Source organism: Cystoisospora suis, assembly GCF_002600585.1.
Source record: "Cystoisospora suis strain Wien I chromosome Unknown contig_4374, whole genome shotgun sequence".
Taxonomy (NCBI): domain Eukaryota; phylum Apicomplexa; class Conoidasida; order Eucoccidiorida; family Sarcocystidae; genus Cystoisospora; species Cystoisospora suis.
Genome location: NW_027157166.1, coordinates 550 through 24,133, shown reverse-complemented (window position 1 = coordinate 24,133; position 23,584 = coordinate 550). Strand labels below are relative to the sequence as shown.

General features: G+C 56.0%; 5 protein-coding genes across 5 annotated transcripts; 4 read left to right on the top strand and 1 right to left on the bottom strand.

Annotated features, from left to right (window-relative positions):
• Positions 1 to 551: 551 nt before the first annotated feature.
• On the top strand, positions 552 to 1,015 carry CSUI_008011 (uncharacterized protein; the record flags this gene model as incomplete). Its single annotated transcript, XM_068068151.1, has 1 exon — positions 552 to 1,015. A coding segment is annotated over one exon (96 nt), but the record flags the coding sequence as incomplete, so codon positions are not given.
• A 153-nt stretch (positions 1,016 to 1,168) lies between these two features.
• On the top strand, positions 1,169 to 3,375 carry CSUI_008010 (reverse transcriptase-rnase h-integrase). The gene is made up of 2 exons (XM_068068150.1): positions 1,169 to 1,314; positions 1,656 to 3,375. The coding sequence occupies exon 2, from the start codon at positions 2,172 to 2,174 to the stop codon at positions 2,997 to 2,999; it is 828 nt and encodes a 275-aa protein (XP_067919876.1). The 5' UTR covers positions 1,169 to 1,314; positions 1,656 to 2,171; the 3' UTR covers positions 3,000 to 3,375.
• A 1,352-nt stretch (positions 3,376 to 4,727) lies between these two features.
• Positions 4,728 to 8,500, top strand: CSUI_008009 (uncharacterized protein; the record flags this gene model as incomplete). Its single annotated transcript, XM_068068149.1, has 7 exons — positions 4,728 to 4,733; positions 4,790 to 5,112; positions 6,213 to 6,288; positions 6,919 to 7,077; positions 7,744 to 7,800; positions 7,919 to 8,008; positions 8,258 to 8,500. 7 exons carry the CDS (start codon positions 4,728 to 4,730, stop codon positions 8,498 to 8,500), a joined length of 954 nt encoding a protein of 317 aa, XP_067919875.1.
• CSUI_008008 (uncharacterized protein) lies at positions 6,416 to 11,337 on the bottom strand. Its single transcript, XM_068068148.1, has one exon. The coding sequence runs from the start codon at positions 8,878 to 8,880 to the stop codon at positions 8,497 to 8,499; it is 384 nt and encodes a 127-aa protein (XP_067919874.1). The 5' UTR covers positions 8,881 to 11,337; the 3' UTR covers positions 6,416 to 8,496.
• A 302-nt stretch (positions 11,338 to 11,639) lies between these two features.
• Positions 11,640 to 22,459, top strand: CSUI_008007 (uncharacterized protein). Its single transcript, XM_068068147.1, has one exon. It carries the CDS (start codon positions 13,297 to 13,299, stop codon positions 18,922 to 18,924), a length of 5,628 nt encoding a protein of 1,875 aa, XP_067919873.1. The 5' UTR covers positions 11,640 to 13,296; the 3' UTR covers positions 18,925 to 22,459.
• Positions 22,460 to 23,584: the final 1,125 nt, after the last annotated feature.

Genomic DNA, 23,584 nt, shown 5'->3' with positions numbered 1-23,584 from the left:
GGCATTCAAAGAGGAAGATGTGGAGTACCTCGGAGATGTTGCGGAGCTGAATCCCCACTTCAGCCAGGAGCTCGAAGCTAACGTAAGGGAACTGATGCTGAATGAAAGGCGGTTAGGCCGTGTATGTGTCCAGTTCCAGAGGGAGGTACCTCCAATCCGTTGCTGGAGCAGTTGATTTGCTCAAGCGAGTGAACCGTGGCAGACCATCCAGCGTAAACGAAGTGAATGGGGAAAATACGAACAGTGTTGAATGTAAAGCTTGAGGAGCTTTGTGCGGTCCCAAATTAGCTGACTAAGTAGAACGTAAATACGTGTAACCGGGAACAACCCGACCTAAGTGTGAGAGCCCCAAGGGGGGGGCACCGTAAGCCGGAGTCGGCCTAATAACGGAGAACCCAGTTTGCTGAGGAGCCAATCCCTCAAACAAGATACGGTAACCAAGCAGGCAAGAATCCCGAAGAAAGGCCAGTACCATAGACAGAGACGAGACGAAAGTAGACAGAAATGATGAAATAATGTGTGTGCAGGGATCCGAAAGGAGTAGGGAAGAGACGGGAAGGGACGAGGAACCTAGAGAGAGGAAGAGTGGAACAAGAAAAAAAGGTGGAAAAGCCCCTTTTTGTAGAAGGAGTGGCCTTTTGATCTGAACCGTGGCGAGCAGGTCTAATGTTTTTTTCCGAGTGTTGGTGAGGAGTGTGCCCGCTGTGGAGTGTCGGTGATTGAAAGAAGGCGCCGTGAACCGGACTCCGCGAAAGATTCGTGGGAGGAAGCGTGTGTGAAATCCTTTTGGGAAGCGGGGAGGCGTGTCGTGCGTGTCCTGGAGAACTGTTCGATGAGGAACCGAGCTTAGTTAAGTTCGCTCGACTCTTGACCTCGAGAACCTTACCCCGGTTCGAGCCCCGGTCTTCTCACCTCGGCCAGGGACCGTTCGATAGCCCGGAACCAGCCCGCCTCGGAGCTCTCTGACCCCTGACTCCCTCTCGAGTTAGGCGCATCAGAGACCTGTGACCTAGACTCCAAACCAGTTCCACAACAGCCAGCCTGGTGAGTTAAACCCACACCCAAGCAGCCTGGGAACGATGTTACGGCCACGCCCCGTACGATAGGTAGGCCGAGTAACAAGTCGGTTTCTCTCTAGACCAATTGACTCGGAGGTCGTACTCCTGGAGTTGAACTGGTCCAGATTGCAGGCGTGACATTAAGGCCGTCTACAAGCAAGAGAAGCAGACTGTGGCCGCTCACGCAATAACCAGAAGACAGGAGTTTGCCGGATTGAATTCAAGAACAAAGTACGGATCAGCCATTCCATATCAGGTACCGTACTTTCTGGAGGGAGTAATACAGGCGATGTGGTGACTTCCAAACACACTACAATAGCATACAGACATTATGTAGCAGCGTGCCACGGGACAACCTCGTAGTATGTGGCCAAAGGGAGTATTCCTTGGAAGACGGATACCTGTGGGTGAGGACCAAAGCGGGGTCGAGAGTCTGTGTGCCCACGAAGCTTCTACGAAAGACAATTCTGCAGCAGTTCCATGACCAGGCCTTGCCCGCCGTCCTGCGAGGGTAGAGGACTAGAGTAATGATACGCGGTTTGTTTTCGTGGCCAGGAATGGACGGTGACATAAGTACGTCTGTGTGTTCTTGCGTAGCCTGCTCCCGTGGGAAGTCCTCGCGTTTGCCTGATGACTGCTACATCCACTCCCGATCCCACGTGCATCGTGGGAGGATATTGCGATGGACCTGATCCTGGAGTCACCAACAACCGAGACCGGAAGCGACGCGACCGTCACGATAGGCTGTCTCCTGACTAAAATGGCGCACTTCGTCCCGACGAAACAATCTGCGACAGCGGAGGACTTGATCAAAGAAGGTATTCGTCTACATGGTGCCCCCAAACCTATAGTGAGTGACAGGGACACAAGGTTCAGTGGCGAGATGTGGGCACAACTGTGCGGAAAATTTAAGATCCAGCAGTGCACGTCAACATCCTACCACCCGCAGAGCGGCAGAGAGAGCCTCTCCGTCGTATCAAACTATTTAGCAAATGCTGAGGTGCTGTCTGGTGGGAAACCTAAATAGGTGGGAGACTGTCCTGCCCCTGTTGGAATTTGGGTATAATTCCACGCAGCGCGCGAGTACCAAGTCCGCTCCTTTCGAACTACTGTATGCGTTTTCGCCTGCCAAGCCGACCTGTCAGCAGCTGGGGTTACCAATTTCATTGGCGTTCTGTCTCCTTCCCCTCCAAGCACAGATCAAGTTACGAATGCCAAGCAGCAACGGACAAAGGCGCAGGAATACCAGAAGTACGCGACCGACGCCGAAGAAGTGTAAACTATCAAGCGGGACAAAGGGTGTGGCTAAAGTCTGCGCATCTTTCGCTGCGAGAATACGCCAAGCCATTACGATCCGAGAATGTCGGTTTTTTCACAATCGAGGAGATGGTTGACGATAACGCGTCGAGGCTGCAGTTACCAGCCTGGTGGCTAATTCACCCGGTGCTCCACGTGTCTTTGATGCGACCGGCCACTGAGGAACCGGGGCATCTTACACGGGAACAAAGGGTGCAGCAGCCCTTAGGGGAGAACGAGTACGAAGTTGAGAGTATTACGGGGCACAGCCTAGCGAGAGTTGGTAATAAAGTGCAACGGGAATTTCTGATTCAAGAGTTGGACGGTGTCGCCTCCTGGATCCTGGAGCCAGACCTTGCGAATGCCAAAGAATCAATCAGAAGCTACTTTTGGCGGTTGCACAGGAACCAAAAGAACTCGGAGGCCACAGAAGAGTCGCTCCGACCACACCGCGGTAACAGGTCCCGTTGGCACCGCCAAAGAAACCGGCCTGTCGAAACTGAGTTTCGGCACGCGGCCGAAGTAGAAACGCCTCCGAATCCGCCGCCGGAGTGTTCCCAAGCACACCAGGCAAGGGGGGAACGCTCTCGTGATAGCTCCGCAGCCGCCCGTACAGGGAGAACACCACCCCATATCTTCGGGTAGAGCGGATAAAGCCCCAGGGAGCAGGACGTATCATCACCAGGGGAGGGGAAAGGTGTCGGCAGATATCCGTGCTGACCTACCGGCTCAACGGACTGAGTCATCGATGGTTGCGCCGCGACATGTAAAAAGACGGTAAAACTGAGGATCGGCGTCGCACGCGACGTGCACGAATGTAGACCTCGGAGACGAAAGTATAGTTCCAGTTCGGAGCATGGGGCCTGGCGCTAGTGACCGCGTGGGAATGGAGTAGTAGATATTGTTCTTTTGTTCTCCCGGTGAGAAGAGTCGCATACATTCGTGCCGTAAGACGCCTGATATCATTCTGACATGGCCAGCGGAGGCCAGTAGAACAGGTATCGCAGTCGCCTGATCAACGTCCGCCGTAGCTAAGTGCTGGTGTGTGACAGCTGGCCCCGACGGGTCCGGTCGTCGCTACGGTCCGCTCCGGCGGGAGACCTCGCGACCTTGAGAATAGAAACAACCTACCAAAGTGTTGTTTCGCACGGTTGCTCGCAGACCGCGCTGGCGACAGCAGCCAGTGTGCCTTCCTGTTGTCCGCGTGTGTTCCGGTTCACTTCCATGGGAGTGCGCAGACGACGCCCATGAAAAAGTGGAACACGAGATGGAGATGCGGGGGCTACGTACGTGGACGACCCCCGGGCCTTTTCGCCGATGAAAAGGAAACCAGGCACAAGGACGAGAGGTACAAACGTGCCGACGCTTCCGTCATGGCAACCATTTCACGATCACGACTGTACACAACGGGCACGCTCTTCTCTGAATGGACAACTGGAGGGGGACGACGGCGACAACCGCGCCTCCAGCGGATGGCTGTCACGCTTTAGCGTAAGCCAAAACACTGCAGACTCGCGACTCCTTGCGTCTTGTAAATGTTCCTGAGTCCGCAGACAAGTGGGAGAGCATCTCCCTGTCTCAGATACGCTGTCGCTTCTCATATCTACTACCCGCCGAATCACCGCATGCCGGGGAAGAGCCAGCCTGGACCAACCCGAAGTATTGTAGCGCTGCGGTCAGCCAATTTGTCAGCGAACGTCGATGTTCGTGTGCGGGGTCCCACAGGGTGCGCCGGTCTGCAAACCGAGGATCGCGATACACGGCGCGAATTTCCGGCGCTACCCGAACGATCAGTTGGGGTGCTTTATCTCGCAAGATAGTCTGTCCCCGCTCTCCCCAGACACTCAGTGCACTGACTGCAAGTACTGCGACACCGGAGTGCGGAGTGTGCACGGCAGCTCTCCTGTTTTGAGGAGTTCGTCGCCGTCACACGATTCTTTCACAGTTGCGTCTCTGCCATGATGCCACCCGTATTCGCCCTTCGCGAGAACCATCCTCAGTCTCCAGTCACGCACAGCTTTCGCCAGTCTTTGGTAACGCACGAGCCGTGGAATTCCCGGTGAGGAGTCAGAAGCTGTTCGCCCATCCGAAAATAGTTCAGAGGCTCCAGTTCTTCTTGAAGGGGCATGACACGGCAGGTGATACAGAATGTTGTTCCGAACTGCCAAACTCAGCATCTACTTCATGTAGGAAAAGGTCTTGGAGCCATTTGCTTGAGAGTTAACTGGTGGTCGACAGCGCCGTGTCACAAGCTGATCCTTCGTCGCGACGTGGTCGCCACGGCGAGAACATATCTTGCCTGGTCTGCTCCCCGATTATTGTGTCGCACCGGATTCCCCGTGGCGTTGACAGGCTAGAGCACCATGTATAGCGATGAAAGTATGCCCGACATCTGTCCGACCTCAGCTGGCCCGGGTGGCGCCGTCCTAGGACAGGGTGCGGAGACTCGGGGCGACAGCAGAGCCGGAGATGCCCTGCCAAACCACGCCGTGAAGTTAGAAGCTCAGGAGAATAGTTTGCTAGAATCTCCAAGGACCGCAGAGGCATGTGACGAATGTGAGGTGGCGGCCTCGGGGACTCCGATTCTCGGAGACAGTATTGCGGAGGTTCAGCCGCAGGTGGAGGGAGGCGCTAACAACAACGCGAACGAAGCCCCAGAGGAGCCGAGGAAACTTACCGGAGCAGCCGAACCCACAAGGGGTGGCTCACCCCTACGGTTGCCTCCCCCCGGCGTGCCCCTTTTCGCAGGAAAGTCGGAGTACGTTCGTCCGATCATCTTGTCGGCAAGCCAGCAAGCCTCGGACCCAGGAAAAGCTAGGCATTAGTGCTGTTGTGTTAGGCAGGGATCCCGCAGCTGGTGTAGCTTTTTGGCGCTGTACAGCTTACCCAGTTGGTACGGGTAGGGCTGCGGGGCGAGGCCAAGTTTGTATGGCAGTCCGGTTCAATTAAGGTATGGGCTAAAGCGTCTCTGCACAAGGAAGCTTTCTGAGACATGCACCAACCAGAGAGCACCACGAGGTTTTTCGAAGAGCTCAGAGGCGCTGTGGGTTGTGATGCTTCACAAGGGAGGAGAGCCTTGCCGTAGCCTGCTTCTCACGTACCATGACAACAGTAACGTCGTTCAGCACTTCGCGGCCCTGCAAGCAAATTCGAGGGTGCGAATGCCTATGAGGCGTAGAAAAAACAGAAGGCCGCGTCTTGGACCTCATTTCGACCCGGCAGCGCCATTTGCGCTGGCTGACCTTTTTCGTTTGCCGGATCCTCACCCAGAAATTGGGGCCTGACGTCTTCGGGGTGAAGACGTCCCGGAGCAGACGTGTAGCCAACGCGCCTTTCAGAAACTTGACATGTCAGGTTGTCCTAGTTGCCAGCTTCCGAGATGCAGATATATGAACCTGAACGGACCTGCTCTGGTGCTATGATAACCTCTCACAATTGCGGGAGAGAACGAAAGTTTTAGATCAAAGCGGGGCAACAGTTGCGTAAGGCGGAAGGCAGATAGTTGGTTGAGGCAGCTCAGTTTGGGGATGCACGGAAGCAACTTCGGTTCTGTTAAAACAGTTTGGTTATTTCATCGTCGCTGTCCGGGTGTTGCATATATGGCAGCTTTTTCAGTACCTCAGTCGAGAGAGAGTGGGCTCTCCTGGAGATGCTGAAGTTCTTCCTCGTATATAATCACATGTGTAATCCGGCTGCGACGGGGGTCGAGGCGACGGCCAAGCTACCTGTATTTCGCCCCCAGCAGCAAGGGTGCACTGCGGCTTGACGTCCTACCTGTCCTCGTTTAAGCACAGATTCTGCCATTCCCGGTAATCGACTGACGGTCTCCTAGTATACCTCCGCTGATGCGGTTTGCAGGCTCGACGAGCTCGCTCTCAGCCATCAGCTGCTTAGAGCTCGTCTTAGTGCGGACAGACGCCGACTTGATTCAAAGGTGAGCCATCGCCAACAAGGCTCAAAGTGTCACAGCATCTCCTCAGCGGTGATGAAGGGATGCGGAGATGGGCTCCAGTTTACAGTTGAACACATAGCAGGCTCTTCAGAAAAGTACCATGACCATGTTACCGGAGCCGCACTGTCACACAATCCCGTGCTCACCGTGTACACTCGAACGAGATTCCGTAGTTTCATCCGAGGCAATCATAAATTTACCGAGCGACGTGAGGCAAAATGCAACCAGCGCAACACATGAGCTGACCGCACTGGGTTCACCTTCTATCCGGCCGGACCTCCCCACCCCCCGCCAGTATATCTGTGAGTTCTCATGATGACCGCTCTCGAGAATTCTCGCGCTGCGGCAGATTTTCTTCAACGAGGTTGAAAGGACAAGCAAGTAGTAGCCTCGTTGCTAGCCTCCCCGAAAAGCAGACCATTTGACCCGCGGCGCATGTGCGACTCCAGGTGTAGTTGAACTCGCTCTGTGTACAGTGGACGTTCAGTGCGGAACCCGGGCCGGACATTTGTGACGCGTACTAGTGCCGTGCTGATAATCTCGGGGAATCAGTCAGCATCTCTAGTCTGAAGCTGCGTAAACGGCCGGTCACCGTGAGTGTTTGAAACCCAGGTTGAGTTGCTGGTGGAGCTGAAGTCCCAAGAAGAATACAACAGAAAGAGAAGCAACTCCAGAGAAGACTCTATGAGGTTTTGGATGAAGAAAGCTGATGCCCAAAGGCGGCAGCTTGTCCTGCTGAAGGAGCAGTGCGAGACTGGAAACCTGGACAAGGTCAGCATTCTGTCTGAGACACGCGACTAGCTGAACACCACCAGTTTCGAACAACTTCTGTGCTTGCTACACCCCAGACTTCAGCTTCTTGGACACGAGTGTGGCAGTTTCGACATGCCTGCGTTACCACCCCGAAGGCGGTCTTGGGGAGTCTCTGCCGCGCGCGCTTGCGGATAGAAGAAAGCATGCTGGCACGCCACGAGGATAGGTTGTGCTGCAGCCCACCCCCAACAAAATTCACGTCGGCATAACAGGGTACGAGCTGTTGTGCAGCTTCCTGTACTTCTATCTGGGAGGTATCCCAAACTCGGAGCACTGGCACGGGGACCTCTACGTGTCCGCGACACGACACCGCCCGTTGATCGGCATCTTACGGTTTCAATCAGATGCAAGAGCGGGTCGCACAGCTTCAGTACTGCAAGGATGGAAGGTACAAGTAGGGCACAGCCTTCAGTCAGCTGGTCAGAGTGGGGGAAGAAACTTTGCTGCGTTCCGGATCCGTAGCGGTAGTTTCTGTCGCTGATGGGGCCTCGTCCTCTGACGTGCTACGCCAGCCGGGCAAGACCTGCAGCGCCGGTTCACACCTAAGCGTGTCAGCACAGCTGGATCAGAAATCCTTGTACACTCAATTCCAATGTTTCGCTACGTGCCTCCTCCTTGACTCAGCTGACAACCCTAGAGAACCGGATCAAGGAGAAAGAGAACATTCTGCGGGAATTGAAGGTGCGTGAGCTGGGCGGAGCAACCGTGTCCCACATCCTGCGCTTGCTGGCACCGATCCCGGCGCTAGTCGTCTCTGTGGCCCGCTCTAGGCTGCTCTTGAGTGCTTGTATGTTCTCAGGGAGTAGGAGACGGACTCGAAAGGATCCGACAGCAGCAGGGAAAGGCCATGCAACACGTGGAGTCCAAGAACCGCGACCTGCCGGAAAAGGTGCGTGAGCGTAAGCGGTCCGGCGGCGGCTGTCGACACTGACCTGCATTCACGTCCTGTAGACCCGCCCCTCGTCCCAGCCGTACCCCGGCTTCGTGGAGCAGTGAAGACGATACCACGGCTTCAGTCTGACTCCCCATGGGAAGCCGAAACCGACGCTCTTGCAGACTGGCCGCTCAGAGGGGGCTCCAGAAGACCGGAAGACAACGAACCCCTATTTCTCTTTTGGCGAGGATTGTCCGATCGCAGGCGCAGAAACTCCAGAATGACCTCAAAATGTTGAAGGCGGACAATATTGTTCTTCGGAACGAGAACCACAGAAACGAACAGGAGCTCAAAAAGATCCACGAGGTCTGTGTGGACTACGAGGGTAAACTCCGACGGTACTTACAGGCCCTGAAGTGCAAGACTGGGAATCCAGGGGGAAACCAGCTGTCACTGGAAACGCCCGAGCTGAGGCTTGCGGTACGAATCAGAGAGCTTTTCCCTTAGCTCTTACCTGAAGAGTGTGGATTGGGGGCCAGGAAACCGCGGATGGACCGCGTGGGGCTGTATAAGTCCCGGCGCGTGTGACTAGGAACAGCTTGTGAGTGGGCCCCGGTCCGCTTGCATGAAAGGAAATTAGACATGAGGCCTGCCGGTTTATCTGGGGAGGAGGTACAGAAACGCCCACAGTGTTGAGGCGGTAACGGGGACGCGCCCCATTGCGCTTGGAGACGTCCTGCAGCCTGAGAGGAGACGCCAACTCGATAGCCTGGTGCATGAAGGGCAGAGGTTGCAGAAGGAGATTGAGGTGCTGGAGCGAGCAAAGGCAACAGATGAAAAGAAATATGCTCATGAGGTACGACCACCGGTGCCGGGTGTAGCAACATTTGTGATGTCTCAGTATTCACGTCGACAAGAGCATGACACGTCTGCCTCTTCGTCTTTCCGTGCGGCGTCCCAGGTGGCTAGAGCAAGCCACGCGAAAGCTTGCTTCCGCACTCGCTGGCTCCTCGTTTGACCTACAGTGCCACTCTACGGCGTCTTGCGGCTCGCAAGATACCACTTTCTGCACTCGACCTCAGGTTTTAGGTTGTCATTGCTTTCAGCTTGGTCAGTCGAGGAGTTGTCAGCCCATCGGCGGATGCAGAAACTTTGCTGCTCGCCGCCCTCCTACAGCTAGTTTTGGGCCGCGGCGGCAGCTAGGGAAGAGCAACCTCCGCCGCTCTGTACGAAACCCTCATCAGGCTTTCCGCCCCGTTGGTTGGCGTTCCTGTGTCGGGCTGGTGTGTTGGAAGTAGCGTACTGGGTCCTCGCGTACTGCACGTGCAGCACCCTCGCGGGTACAGTGCCGGTCCGCGTGTGTCCCCGTACAGCTAAGCGGGCTGCATCAAGACATCAAGAGTATGCAGGCGAAGATTCGCGGCCTGGAAAAGGCCAACCGAGAGACCGAAGAGGTAAGGTAGTATCTTCTTCGTTGTCGGCAGTGCTGCCGCATCGACAGCCTTGGTTGCACGTTCCGACCCAGATGAACCCGCTCCCACGCACGGTTCGGAAAACTCGAGAGGATGCCTGGCGGTCTTTTACAGGGCGCGCGACCGACCACTTAGAGAAAGGTTTCATTGATGCGTGCTTCCGCCAGGAAATCCAGTTGTATAACTCCGGTCTCAAGGATATCAAGCGGCTTCAGCAGCTCCACGATCGCCTCTGCCCGCCGGGCTATCCCTGCTGTCCTTCAGGGCAAGAAGCCTGAGCTCCTTGCAGGCCTGCAGGACGTCCTGCCGTCTAGTCCTGCGCCACGGCCTGCACCGAGCAGCCTTTCCTCGATGTCTCACACCCTTTGTCGGGTCTGTTCAAGCTCCAGATGCAGCATTGTTTAAAGGTCTTTTGGCACTGCGGTAGCTCGTCCAAACGGGCGCAGGGTCCTGCATCGAGATTCCGTGACCAGGACATCAGAGCACTCTACGGAAAATGCCACACTCTTCTCCAGACCCACTTACTGTACGGTAGAAACCACAGAAGGGACATCCTCATTTGGTGCAAGATGCGTCTGTGGCAGAAAGGTCTCCAGTCACTGTTGTCCGGATCACGAGCCAGCACCCCCTGTTATTTCGCGTCGTAGGATATCTCTGCGGATGCGGACCAGGTCTCACCAGGCTCGCCAGCCCGACAGTTACTGCCCCCGATATCCCCCCGTGACAGTAAGGATTGTAAGCTTTCAGCAATCCAGATCTCCAGCTCTCCAACAGGCTTATTTGGACTCCCTTGTATCACTAGCAGAAATAAGGTTTTCATACAGCAATGGCAGACTTCGCACAACCTAAAGCACGCTTCTTCCTCTCGGCAGCCTCTCACGGCACAGCGAAACAGGAGGACCAAACATTTCCCCTAGGAGTCCGCCGGTGACACTCCCCTGAACAGCCTGGAAGAATATCTCCCCCACTGCCTTCAGTCGAAGCCTTAGAACACAAGGGCGCAAACGGTTTCACGTGAATGCAGAGACCGCGCTCATTGCTAACATCCACGTTAGACTAGATGCGCGGAGCCGGGTTCGGCGTCTTGCAGTTGGGCGCTAGCATCGGGACGCGTGTCTTAGTGAGCCGACCGCCAGTTATCAGTCCTCTTCAACCTTCCAGCTCTGGCCTAAAAGAGAGTCGGCTTTTGGCTGGAAGGCCCACCTGACTGTGCTCAGCGCCGCCGGCTACGGTCGCCAAATGGATCATGAGCGGTCCTGCGAAGTTCCACTCTCCTGCCAGCCTCGGATGCAGGCCTTGCAACGCATCCACCCCGCGACAGTTCGCAGACACTTATACGCTGCCCCCCCCTTTCTGCAGAGCGCATCGGGCGCATAAAAGCCGAAGACTGTGTGCTTCGGGCGTGACAACGGGGCCCGCCGTTGTGCTCTGCGGTTATCGGGGAATGTTAGCCTCTCCCATCAGCGGCCCTCTAGCGAAGCCGCTGCAGTCTCTGACTGAGTGAAGACTTCGCTGGAAACGGTAGCTGCAAGGTGCGCGGGGCTGCGAAGTAGCTCTCGTACAGCCACCGTCCGATGGGCTTGCAGCCTCGAACAGAGTATCCCTGGGCTCAACTCCTTACGCCTTCACAAATCCTAATAATTCCGCCACGTGTACTCAAGAGGTATCCCGCTGCTCGTACGGTTGTTTCGGAGGGGGCAGACGGAAAGCTTTACCTGCTCTGTTCGCCTGGCGAAGCCGGTCTGTGACCTTGACAGCTGCTTGTGTTGCTTGGCTGGCCACTTATCGAGCTACTGACCTGGTCCCGCTGTCGGTTTTCAGCGTTAGCTTTGAGCCAGAAAATTCCCGCAGCTGTCTCCCCGTTTTCTTCCGTGGACGAAGAACCATCTTCCAGCATTCTGTCTTCTAGCATATGCTGTTCCTTTTGGGACGATGGTACTTCGTGCCACTGAACGTCGCTTAGACCGCTCCAGAACCAGAGCATTCATACACGTGCTGCGGTGGCGCTGCATGTTCCAGCCCGCGTAAGCAGCCAGTCGTGAGTTGCTTGCGGGTGGTTGTTCCACGCCGTGCAGAGAGTGAACACCAAATGTGGCTACGACCTGGGGTGGTGGCGTCCAGCGATCTCTTCCGAACAACAGCTGGCCCTGCTGCTGAAGCCACACGGGTTATGCAGAGATACTAGCCTTCGTTAACGTTGCTGGCCTCGCTGCACCCTCGCTCATGATGCTTTCTAATTTCTCTTCATGTTCTCCGTCAGCTGCATCAATTTCTCTCCAGCTCAAGTGTCGCAGAAATACACGTGCTGGCAGCTAAAGACCCTTTTCTTGTCCTTGGCTTTCTTGCGGCCGGCGTCGTCTCCCCGCTCTCCGACGACACCTGGTCACGTCGTCCTTGTTTAAGGTCTACGCCTATGGACTGGGGAACTTTGCTGCGCCTTAAAAGTGCATGCCCGGCTTTTCGGCATTTGTAGCCACAAAGAAAATCTCGACTGTCTTTCGGGGGGCCCTTCGGTTTTTGGTTTGTTGGGACAACATCGCAACTGTAAGGCTGCAGCCCCACACGTCACGGCCGCGGTCTGGCTTTCTCCTATGCGGCTCTGGAGCAGGCTTAAAGTGGCGACAGTCGGTCTCAGGCCAGTGAAATGTGAAGCTTGGTCCGTCTACGTGAGGCGAGGCAGCTTTTTCGACGCCTCTCTGCTCATGGAAGCTGAGTCGGGGACAACCTTTGAGTGTTCGTGAGGTGCGGGCGCAAGTTTCCAATGCTTTCTCCAGCGAGGGAAAATGCAAGGAGTGAGGAGACAGTACGGTGCCAGACTGGGTGGGAATTTTCTGGGCACACTCTCAGGGGCATCCAATATTGGTCAAGTCCAGAAGTCCTGAAATTGAAAGCTGGCCGCGCAGCGCGTGATAGAAACGGCTGACGCCTCAGAATCAATTGTTTGAGGGGGGCTGGTGCTGTCCTGTACGGAGCTCCAAGGCCCGTGTGAGGCTGACTTTTTGTCGTTACTAATTTTTCTCCTTGGGAGGCGGCTGCGCCGGCCCAGGCTTCGCTGCTCGCCTGTTTCCCTCGTGGGAACCACCTTCACTCGCTCGTTCATTGTCGCACTTTGATGTTGAGTTACTCTGCCGTCTGGGATTGGGCTCGACAGCGCATGTTCTGCGGAAGGCAGCCTATAAAGAGTATCCCGTCTTGCCTGCAAGAGACCTGTGGTTTCTCCGTAGTCGCGCCTCCAGGACACCGTGGGTGTCCAGGAATTTTTTCTGGAGAAACAAATCAAGTGCAGCCGCATTCCACCTTGTGGAGGTCTGTCGAAGGATCATCGATTGTTGCCCGCCAAACTAGTTTGTATGCCGCGCGCTTCATGTTAGTTTTTGCTCACGCAGTCTACGCGGGTACGACTGTCAGTCCAAGTGCAGCTTTGGGATTCGATACCGATTGGGGTTTTCTGTGACCTGGGATCGCTTGGAAAGAACTGAGCTCTGGAAACGTCATCACAGCATTTCCAGTACGCTGTTGCCTCATTCATCGGGTTACGGATCCAGCGTCGACTAACGTGGACCATGCTTCCCCAAGCACAGCCACCTGTGTAATGGACCTGCGAAAAGAGAGGGGAGAACAACTGCGTGGAAGAGGGAATGGAGAGTAATCGCCGAGGAAAAGCTTGCGCCACGAGTGTGATTCACATACGCGCTAGGCTGAGGAAGATCGGAGAGCCGTTTGCAAGCATGCCCGTCTGTGAGTCACATATGTCGGTACCCAGAATCGTTATCCGAGGGCTGCGGGGACGAGGAGGGGGCGAATCGAAAATGTGAGGCCTGGTTCGTCAGTATGTCTTTAACTGCGTCACCTTCATCTCTACAACAGTCGGCAGCCAGGGCGTCTCTTGCCCGCTCACCTTTGCTGTCCCTTGGGCCCTCCAGTCAGTCCTTCGTACTAGCGACTCATCCTCCTGCATCATTACTTTCTCGTGGCAGTGGCTGTGTGGTAGACCCCGCCACAGTTAGTGACTCAGAAATACCGTGCCTGCTTCCGGTTTCGCCTAGCGAATCGGATTACGAAGAATCTACCGGCAAGGGGAGTTCTGTCCTTTCAGAATCTCGCGACAGCAGTCAAGCAGGATACGCCGCTCTCGAGGGCCGCTTAGACTCCCAGCCTAGTCGTGTGATCAAACGAGCAAGCAGCGTTCTTGCGGCGGGGGTTTTGTCCTCACTAAATGATAACGGACTGGCGAGCTGTAGGAGTCTGCACACGACGGTCGAGAGTTTGAGCAACGGAAACGCCGGTTTCTTCGGAAGGACTACTTCTGCTAGTGAAGTAGATTTGGGGACTTGTGAATCGCTTCACCAGGGTCAAGCCGACGCGCTCTGTGCTAGAGAATCTTTTGAACACGAGAGTTACCGCGGGAAGTTAGGCTTCCGCGTCAATCCCTCTCCGGTTCAGGTGGGGGATAGAACCGATGCGTGCTGCGGGAGTGTAGGCATGTGTCTTGCAACTCCCTCAAGCAACGGAGTCGCAGTCGACTTTCAGGAGCCAGCGGAACGAAGGAAACAGAATTTTCAGCACCAGAGTGGCAGGAAGCAGCAGCTTGCCTGCGCTGACACCGACAGTGCCTGTGATCTCAGGCCGGTTTGTGTGCGACTGTCAATGCCGTCGCCGACCGCGTTATCCTGTTCCTCTCCGTCAGTGTTGTGTTCCTCGTTCTCTTTCCCTTCAGCCTCAGGAGATCCCGCGGCCGACGCGTCATTTATTTTGTCGCGTCCGTCGGTGTCGGGTACAGAGAATTCCTTTGAATCTGTTACATCACTTCCAATGACCGCATCGCCTTCCGTACCAATTCCAGGCGAAAACAAGCAAAGTGTTTGTCTCGCGACATTATCTCCCACTCGCAGAATCGTTGCTCTCCGCGATAGCCCCGATAATCAGAAACGCCTCATTTCTTTCCTTAGACGCAGGTACAGTGGGGATATACCACGATACAAGCCTCTCCTTGCGCAGCATGTCGGAGTGACGGCGATCTCTCAGCTTACGAGTAGCAGTGTCGATCAACTCTGGGAGGTTGTGAAACTGTTCGGATGTGAAAAAGAAGCAACTCAGGTCTGCATGAGTTCGCGTGAAGGCGAAGAAGGCCATGATTTTTCAGACGATGGCACTGAAGCGAGTGTCGGTGAGACCGCGCGGGGGGGAAAAGAATCAGTAGGGAAGGCAGAGGGACAAGAGAGTACGTTAGTATCCGGACAGGCAGAGCATCTTTCGGGTCATCCGCAAGTGCAACGAGGAAACCACTGTCCGTTTGTGTCTAGTAGTGACGTTAGCACCTCAGGCGAAACCAACACCATATCTCTGAGCAATTCTCATCTCAGCGACAACCTTGGAACGGGCACGCCTGTTGGTCCAGAAGAAGGGAATTCCACTACTAGGGAAGGAGAACCCAACAGGGTCTTTGGGGTCCAACAGAGCGGAGTCTTGGGGATCCAGGTGGATTCAGATCTTCTGACTCAGCTCGGGCACGTACCGGGCGACAAGCCGTCAAGCAGCTCGCCTCCGGCTAATCTTTCAGGTGTTGAAGGGGACATGCAACAACTGCAGCAGTGGCATCAGAGCTGCCCGCCTTCAGTGCACGTTGAAGGGGTGCGAGGAGACGACCCTGGCAGAGTGGTGGGCGGTATCGCGGATTTCTCTTCCGCATCTTCCCCGCCGCAGACGGCTCCGGGCATTTCGGACGCGTCCGTCGTAGATCCATCTTACATTCAGTACCAGTCTGCTTCGGATCGCTGTGACAAGGCGGTGGCGGGCAGTTGTCCCGGTGTTACAACGAACTCTCCCGTCTGTGTAGCAGCTGCGTACATGCCATCGCCAGCGACACCTGTCGTCAGCCCCTCGTCCTTCAGCAGCAGCCGAGACTATTATAATCATCAAATGGATGGTCCTCAGCCGCTGCCTGTCCCGCCCCCCCAGCAACGACCAGTCGAATGGTGGGCGGGGAATGCTGCTAACTTCAGCGAGTCGCAGCAACAGCAACAGACTACTCCAGTCTTCCCTAGCTCGCCTGCCCCGGGTCCCGGTGGGACTCTGTACGCGGTGAGTTCCTTTAGCAGTGTGCCCGAGGCTGCCCCTGACAACGGCAGTGGTCAGATGTCCTTGTCGAGCGCACCCACAGAGTCGTGTGGCGTGGGCGGGGGCAGAGGCGGTAACTGCTCTCTTCCGGATGGGGTAGGGACCGTCCTGGCAGGCAAGCCACCGGGTGACCAGCATCAGCCGGGAACGTCAGCTCAGACCGTTGTAATGTCTCCAGGATCGGCGACGACGGCAAGTGTGTTCAACAGTCCGGGAGAAAGCTCGCTTTCTAACTCTCCCGCCGGTCAGCAGCCAGTGCTTGTACGTGCTGTCTCTTCTGGCACCGTTTCTGGCCATGTTCCACAACACGGGGCGCAGCAGGTGCCGATATCTTCGCAGCAAACGGCTATCGGATCCCAGTTTACTAACACGAGTCCATTAGCGGCATCAAAGATTTTGCATGAGCAACCGCACTTGCAGCTACCTGAGGCCATGACAGGTGCTTGCGCGGGAGGATCCGGAGTTGTGGGTTCCTCAGGTGGATACGTGATGCCGTGCATTCAAGGCCAGTTTGTACAGTGTCCCGGAGGTGGGATGGGGCAGCAGCAGCCAGGCTTGCTGTTGCCTCCTGGTGGACCCCTTCCTCCGTATTACTTTGGACCGCCTGATGCCCTTCGTCACCCGAGCCCACCGCCTTTGGAGAAGCTTGTCATCGGTGTGGGAGGCATGCTTCCTCCCCACCAAACAGATACAAATCCAAACAGCACGAAGGGAGTTGGCTCCTGCGTTGCAGCCAATGCGGCACAGCGGGGGGGGGTTGTGTGTGTGCCGTCTCAACAGTCATCTCCCTCTACAGTGCCAGCAACGAAGCCAGCTTCCAAAAAGAGCAGACAGCGGCGGCCACGTACGTCGGAGGGCCCACTTGGGAACTCTAACAATGCACCTGTCGCAGACGGTGCTGAAGGAGGCGACGGCTTGCCGCCGCCAGTAAGGCCGCCACCCCCTCAGCAGACAAAGCGGAGCCGGAAACGCGGAGCCAACTCCGGCTCGGCTGATGGCACAGGAGAGGCAGCTCCTCCAAGGCAACCGAGGCCGTGGCAGCACACCGCCAGGTGCAAGAAGAGCGGACGTTTCTGCACTCGTGAAGAGGCTGCTCAGGCAGAGGCGGAAGCGCAGGGGCCGGCTGCTGCCGCTTCTGGTGGGACACCCGCAAGTAGCGGAAACACAGCAGAGACAACTCAGGAGGGGCGTGCGCCTGCTTCCGGCGACGGCACACACCGGCCAGGGACCGGGGATGCGCCTAGCAGTCTCGGTTTTCTGGCAGGAGTAACTGCCACGAACGCGCATGGCCCCGAAGGCTTACGGGCGGCCGGCGCCCACCCTGACCATTGGGCGGCAGGAGGTGGGGCCGTCTTACCTGTGATCCCGTTGCTAGGAAGTGGGCTGGATAGTTCGGAGCCTTCGGGAACTGTAGATCCGATAGGCGTTAGAGACCTGAGCAGTAAAGATGAGTGTGATCAGGTGGACAAGGCCGCAAGGGCGGAGGTAGGAGGGGAACAGTCGGGTGGGGCAGTCAAGAGCGAAAGAGCAACCGGTCCCACGCAGGCTAGGGAAGAAGGGGAATCTCCTGGCCAGCCGGCTAAGCGACCGCAGAAAAAGCGCCGTGCGAAGAAGGAAACGGAAGGCAGTGTTGAGGACAAAAACGGGTCTTTTCAGGTGGCGACAGGGCAGCACCATCAGTCGAGTATATCCTCACCAATAGAAGCGCCTTCCCCCTCTCAGTGCGCTTCTGCGTTACCGCCATGTGGACCAATGAAAGAAGAGTCAATCCTTCCCCAGGCAGCTTCACAAATCATGACTTCACCTGAAAGCGGGTACCCGGGGTCTCCCGCGCTCTGGCCTCAGCAGCAGTCTCTCGTGTCCTGCACTATGGCGCCGTCGTCAAGCGCTTCAAGTGGGGGCTGCCTCTCATTCGTCGGGAGCACAAACAACCCCGACGGGCGGACTTTACGGAAGAGGCGGGGGCGNNGTAGAGATCCGTGCTACACATCGCAAAACACCCCCTACGTCGCCGCAGGAGGCTACCCAAGCGGAGCTATGAGTGGCCTGTCTCCACCGCAGCTGGGCGTCGCAATGAGCTGTTCCCCGGTCGGCAGCAGTAATATTTCCGTTTCGTCCTTGAACTCGCCGCAGGCCGGACCGGCGGGTGACCTGGGTTCAGATGTATCCCGCACACACGCCATGGCATGTGGCGTCGCGGATTCATCTCCCTCTCACGCCACCAGAACGGGCGGCGGAGGAGCCGGACAAGCAGTCCCTAATGGAGTGGGCTCGCCGACGTTTCATTCCGATGACGATGTGAATTCTATGGGTGGGCTGGTTGGAGTAGGTAGTTGGTCTCAACCAGGGACTGGTGGGTCTCGAGGACTTCAAGGGACCTCTCCGTCCACAGAGTATGCATGTGGTGGTATCATGGTCAGCCACCCCGATAACACCACAGCGAGTGCAGGGAACGCACCACCTAATTGTGTGATGTACCAGCAGCAGTCACCGCAGAGTCTGCCCGTTTCTCCACATGAGCACTCACAGAGGCAGCTTGATTACTACGGTTCTTGGGGAAATGCATCGTCTCACACTCTGCGTGATGCCCATGGGGGTTCAAATTCTTCCCCATCTCATCCTCCGTCTTTTTATCAGGGTCGAGACCCGGATGGTGCAGCAGGAGAGGCTCCCCGAGGAACAAGCAACAGCACATCACATCTTTTCGCTGGCACTGGGGGAGGAGCCCCACAGTCGAGTGAGTGGCGCGTTTTTGCCTCGGAGAGCGGGGGGGGACTCCAGCAGACAAACCGACTAGCAGGAGGGGCTGCTGCCAGTACCCCGTGCTCTCACGGGCCCGCTACGACACCAGCCTCATCTAACTGTAGTGCGAACTGCCCATCTCAGGTTGGGTCCGGCGCGTCTCCACAGCCGTCTGCGGCAACGGCACAGCTTCTGTCTGCCACCCACCAGCCTGGACTGTTCGGCTCTCAAGGCATGGCGAGCTGCTGCGGCAACGTCAATATGCTGATGGGAAGCCCTGGCAGTAGCACTGTGGAGTGTCCGGACAGGGGTTCAGTTCGAGCAGACGGTGGCTGGCTGTTAGCAGGTCCCACAGGAGGAGAAGGCACGAACAGGAGCGGCGACCAAGGGGGCGGCCCCGGGGTGTCAATGCCGGAAACCCTGTTGCGGTCGCCCGCTCCAGACGCAACGCACAGATCGGTTATCATCAGTCTGGGGACTGAAGATGAGGAAGACGACGATCAACCGCGTGACCGCCAAGAGGACGAGGGAAGTTATTTCCAAAGATCTGCTCCCCCTCTTTCTCCGCTCTTGCTTTGTGACTATCATCCCCTCCTCTAAGACTGAAAGAGAGGGTGCTGCTGGCGTGAAGTTTATTGTACTTGGGGGCGGCTCTTCCTTGTATGAAATAACGGGCTGCGGCGAGTCGCGTCTGGCGGGGTCCTGTTGAGCAGAAGATAAGGCGACGTGGTGCTGGCTGCCTGGGAGACAAAAGTGAAAGAACAGTGAAGCTGCTGCTGAGCTACCAGAGAGGCTAGGTTTCACCGTACATTTCTAGTCCGCTGTGGTTCCTCATTTCCGCAGGCTTTGCGTTACCCGCGTTGCCGCGGTTGCCGGGTTAACGTGTGGTTTCCCAGGAACGAGCGGCAGCGGTTTTGACTGGTAATCAGGAGTGAAAACGAATGTTAATCCATTTCTATTGCTTTGCGTCTTTCCTGGGCCGTAGCACCAAGGCGTCGAAACGACCTCAAATTTGACTTTCGTTGCGTCGGGCGGTCGTTGCTTTGATACAAGGAGGGAATTTATAGACTAGGGACAGCAGGACCAAGAGGCATGGGGTGCGAGTAGTGTGTACAGTGCTCGGATGCCACGCGTGCTCCTCGTTTTGTCGATGGGCCCAGAGGCCGGAAAGACCTCATGGCTTGTGTCCAGTGCGGTTGTTTATTTCGAGGTTCTTCGATACTTCCTTGCCGATCGAGAGCCAGTCCACTCAGGGAACACAACTTGGAAGGTAGTCGATTTGAAAAGCAGCACGCGCGGAAAGGTGTGTTTTTAGGATTGCTTATTTGAGACGCAATCCTCTCCTACTTGTGAATAGTCTTTATGCAACGAACAGATTCCTTGCAGTCAAGGAAGAATGTGATGTAACCAGAGTTCCAGGTTGTCCCTTTCTATGCCAGGGTGTGGTTCAACGCTTCTCTGTGGGCGTTTCAACATCTCGGATCGTCCCGGTCTGCTGCTTCATATAGACTTTTTTTCCGAGTGCCCCGTCAGTCGTGATACTTTTGTCGTGGTCGGGTGCAGGGTTTGAAGGTACTTTGGTTGCGCAGTGTTCAACGAGACGAAAAAGGGGTGCCTCTCGAGGCGAACATCTTGAAGTGTAGAAAAGCTGAGAGAGGTCCCTGTCGTGTCTTGTGCATCACTCTCGGACTAGGTACCATCGGCACTGTGATGTGGTTTTGCGTATCTGGGCTGGTAGTTGTATGCATGGGCGCTCACCAGCGTCTCGCAACTGTACGACGGGCACGAAGCGCGTGCGTCTACTGTCGAGGGATTACCTCTTTTTTCCCGAATCTGTTCCCTTTTCTTAAGACTGTGCCATACGTTTTAGGTTTCTGTGTGGCTGGGTTCGGCTGCTTCTGGTGACTGCTGGTGACGGCTGCGCGTTGTTGGCAAATGGCCGGCGTGTTCACGCAGCCCGACCGAAGGACTTTTACCTCTCGAGCACTGCCGGCGGCGAATCCTCTCTGCCCCGCGCAAGCAACATGTCGTGCAGACGGTTGGCGCGACCAGAGCTTGAGTGCGAAATATCGGAGCGGAAAACGGGGAGAAAGCGGTTCTTCAGGGAAACTGGTCGTAGTGCGGCAAAGGGAGCGGAAGGGCGAGAGAGAGCTTAGTCGTTGTGATGGATCACGCCAGCAGGTCCTCATGCGGAGATTAGATGAATCAGCGGGTTGGTGCGGGGGCTCGAAAGCATCGGGGGCTTCGAGGGCCATCAATGGAGAAAACATCTTGTGTGTTAGCAGCCCACAGAATCAGGTCACATATGGGAAGTGAAGACGGTTGTCGGCTGTGTAGGAGACGCCTTAGAAGTCAAAGGATCATGCGTGGGCCAACCGTCTTTTTTCTGTCTGCCGTGCCTCACTCAGTCCGACGCCGGCTGCCGGAAACGGAGTCGCCATCAAAATTCTGCGTGCTTGCGGTACCTGCATCCATCCGATGGTGGGGGCCGATGCGTACCTGGCTACATGCATCTTGGGCGTCGCCAGTCTCGCGCGTTACACTATATAGGCGTGCTTCGCGCGTGTGCCCGGTTTGCGGCGCATCTCCCTTGGTTGGGCGCCCCCCGGGCGTCGATTGATACCGCGATTTGTAGCGGTTTGCAGTCCCAGGGGACTCCGGAGATGGGTGCGCGTACTTTTCAATTATATGGGATAGCTTTGGACAGATGATCACAGGTTTAGCTCACTTGAACCACAGCTACCCACGGGGGGGGCTGCAGCCATCAAGCACTTCTGATGCACACCACTGCCGTGTAAAAGGTGAAGCTAACTGGTGGTGTCTGTTTGGTCTTGTGGTATGATGCGTGATAGGTAGCTGCCGTGCCCGCAGCTCTATTCGTGGGTCCTTCTCCGTGTGATCATCAGTGACGCTCGTGTCACCGAGTCTTCTATCATGGCAGTTCGCGCAAAATGTCGCTTTTTTCTGGGACAGCTTTGCGTCACTTCCCGGGTTGTCATATGTATTTCTACGTGGACACTGCTAGCCGGCAGGTGACAGTGCTGACTTTCACTTTCTACGTCGAGCACATCTTGCGCACGTCTGGAGAATGCGTCTTCATGTACTATGGGGGCCGAGACCAGTGTTTACGGCGTTTTTTGATAACTGTCCATGGTCTTCCGAACAGAAGTTCGCTGGCTTGGATCAGTTCCTGTGTTGCGCAAAAAGAAATGGTGACGGTGCCGACAGAGTATAGGCAGGGAAGAGACTCGGTTTTCAATTTTTAGGACACACTGAAGCAGGATTGTCTCTGCTCACTCGGATATGAGCTCACGGAGCTCGGGGCGAGACAGTTTATGCATTGCGCAGGTTCTCTAGTCGCTTTCAAGGCCGCAAAGCCACTGCTTGCCAGGTGTCGCTGTATGCAACCTGTGTATTGAGAACCGAAGTGTTTGGGAGAAGTCTTTAACGCATGAAGGGATTTTCCTCAGTTCACAAGTTAGGAAAGCGCTCGCTGGACAAGGTGGTCCAGCAGCCGGATCGGCCTTGCCTTCTCTAGCGCTCTGCACCAGCCGCGGATCGGCAAGGTTGGTGTTCGTTGATGATTCGTACCTTGCCGTAAGTACTTTGTTGCCGTGGTGCGCTCATACGGGGACACAGTGCCGTCCAGAGACGGGAATCGACAGAGGGAGACTGATTCGGACAGCGCGCTGGTTCGCGCGGGACGGGGCAACCCGTGACCGCCGAAAAACAACTTCGGTCTTCGTGGACGGGGACTTCCGTTACGAGTGAGCAGGCTAAAGCGAGATCGGGTCTTCCAGGCACCCGCTTTATTCTGATGCCCAGTGGTGGCAAACGGAGACTGAGCTAGGAAAGGTCGCCCGGGCAAGCACAATGTTGGCGTTACACAGAGGGATGGATTACAACCATGTGTTAGTCGTGCTAAAAGCATGGACTGAATGAGTGTTGGCCCATGCTAAAAGCATGGACTGAATGTGTACTACTGCTGCTCAAAGTGTCGAGTGAATGTGTGTTGCCCACGCTAAAAGCATGGGGTGAACGAGTACATCTCAAGCTAAAAGCATGAGAGTGAAGTCTCCCTACTGATGGTAAAGGCACATCTTGGTTCTAACTTGATTTCTTAAACTACCGGTCCCACTTCCATGCCTCTTACAGACCCGCACGCTGGACAAGAGCTGTAACGCTTGAACTGTCCAGCATGCTTAGCTGCTGTAAAGCGTGTTGACTGCGCGCTGGCCGCCGTCTCCTATTGAACCGTTTCGGTGGGTGGGCCGAGTTGACAAAGTAATCACAACTGCAAATCAACAGTGGAACGCGACAGCACCCTTGCCCGGCTAGCTTGTGAGCCGGCGCGTGTGCTTCAGGTGAAAAAAAAAACAGTTGTTCAGGTGGCAGGGATGGCCTCGTTGTTACATGTTGGCTCCCCGAGCCGGCTGCAAGAGTGCCCGCGCACGTAGTGCCCTACACGACAAGCAGCGCCCGCTCCGTCCCGTCGCCACATATACCAGAGTGACGTCTTCCAATTGATTCGCCAACAGAAAACAACGCGGAACGTCCGTGTCAACAGCACCTCCGTTGCGTTCTGACCACAGGCAGACCCGGCGCAAAGGCATTAAGCAATGGTACTGGACTGTGTTGCACACAGTCCAACGTCTAGCTTAAAACAGTAGCACGACAAACAGCAACGGGTTGCCAGTAGACCGGGGCCGCGTTGTATTTGGTGCTTTCGGACGCCCAGCGGTGCGGCCCTCGGCTAGACCTTAGTGGCTCTCAACAGACGCTACCTCAGATTAAACTGAACCACCTCCTGCCGATATCTCCGCTGGCTGGTGGCCGCTGCTTGGGCCCCCGTGAGCAGAGCACTTACGAAAACGAAGTGACAGAGAGGGAGGCACCACGTCCCTTACCCCTACAGCGCCGCACACCAAACTGGCGGCGCGACCAGGAACTCCGACGGTGTCGCTCCAAAAATCTCTCAGTTCCACAACAGCGGTGACTTTCACGTTGCAGCACAGCAGCTGCCTCTTGTGCTGCCTACGCGGCTGCAGCACTGCGCTAAGGTTCGCCGGAGCTCTAAATTGCAACGACGGTCGGTGTTTCCGCAAACTAAAACGGTAAAAAGACGTTATTTGCTAAAACAAACAATATTAGAGCATAAAATCAGTTAATGGTAGCCCCGCTCTCGCTCCCGACAATCGCCGGCTGCCACAGGAGTGTTGCGTTTGACTCGTCCGAACCGAGTTTCAAGATTCTAACTCTA

Bases quoted from the DNA above. Each gene is read 5' to 3' on its own strand.
- CSUI_008008 (XM_068068148.1), bottom strand. From the start codon at position 8,880: ATGTTGCTACACCCGGCACCGGTGGTCGTACCTCATGAGCATATTTCT.
- CSUI_008010 (XM_068068150.1), top strand. From the start codon at position 2,172: ATGCGTTTTCGCCTGCCAAGCCGACCTGTCAGCAGCTGGGGTTACCAA.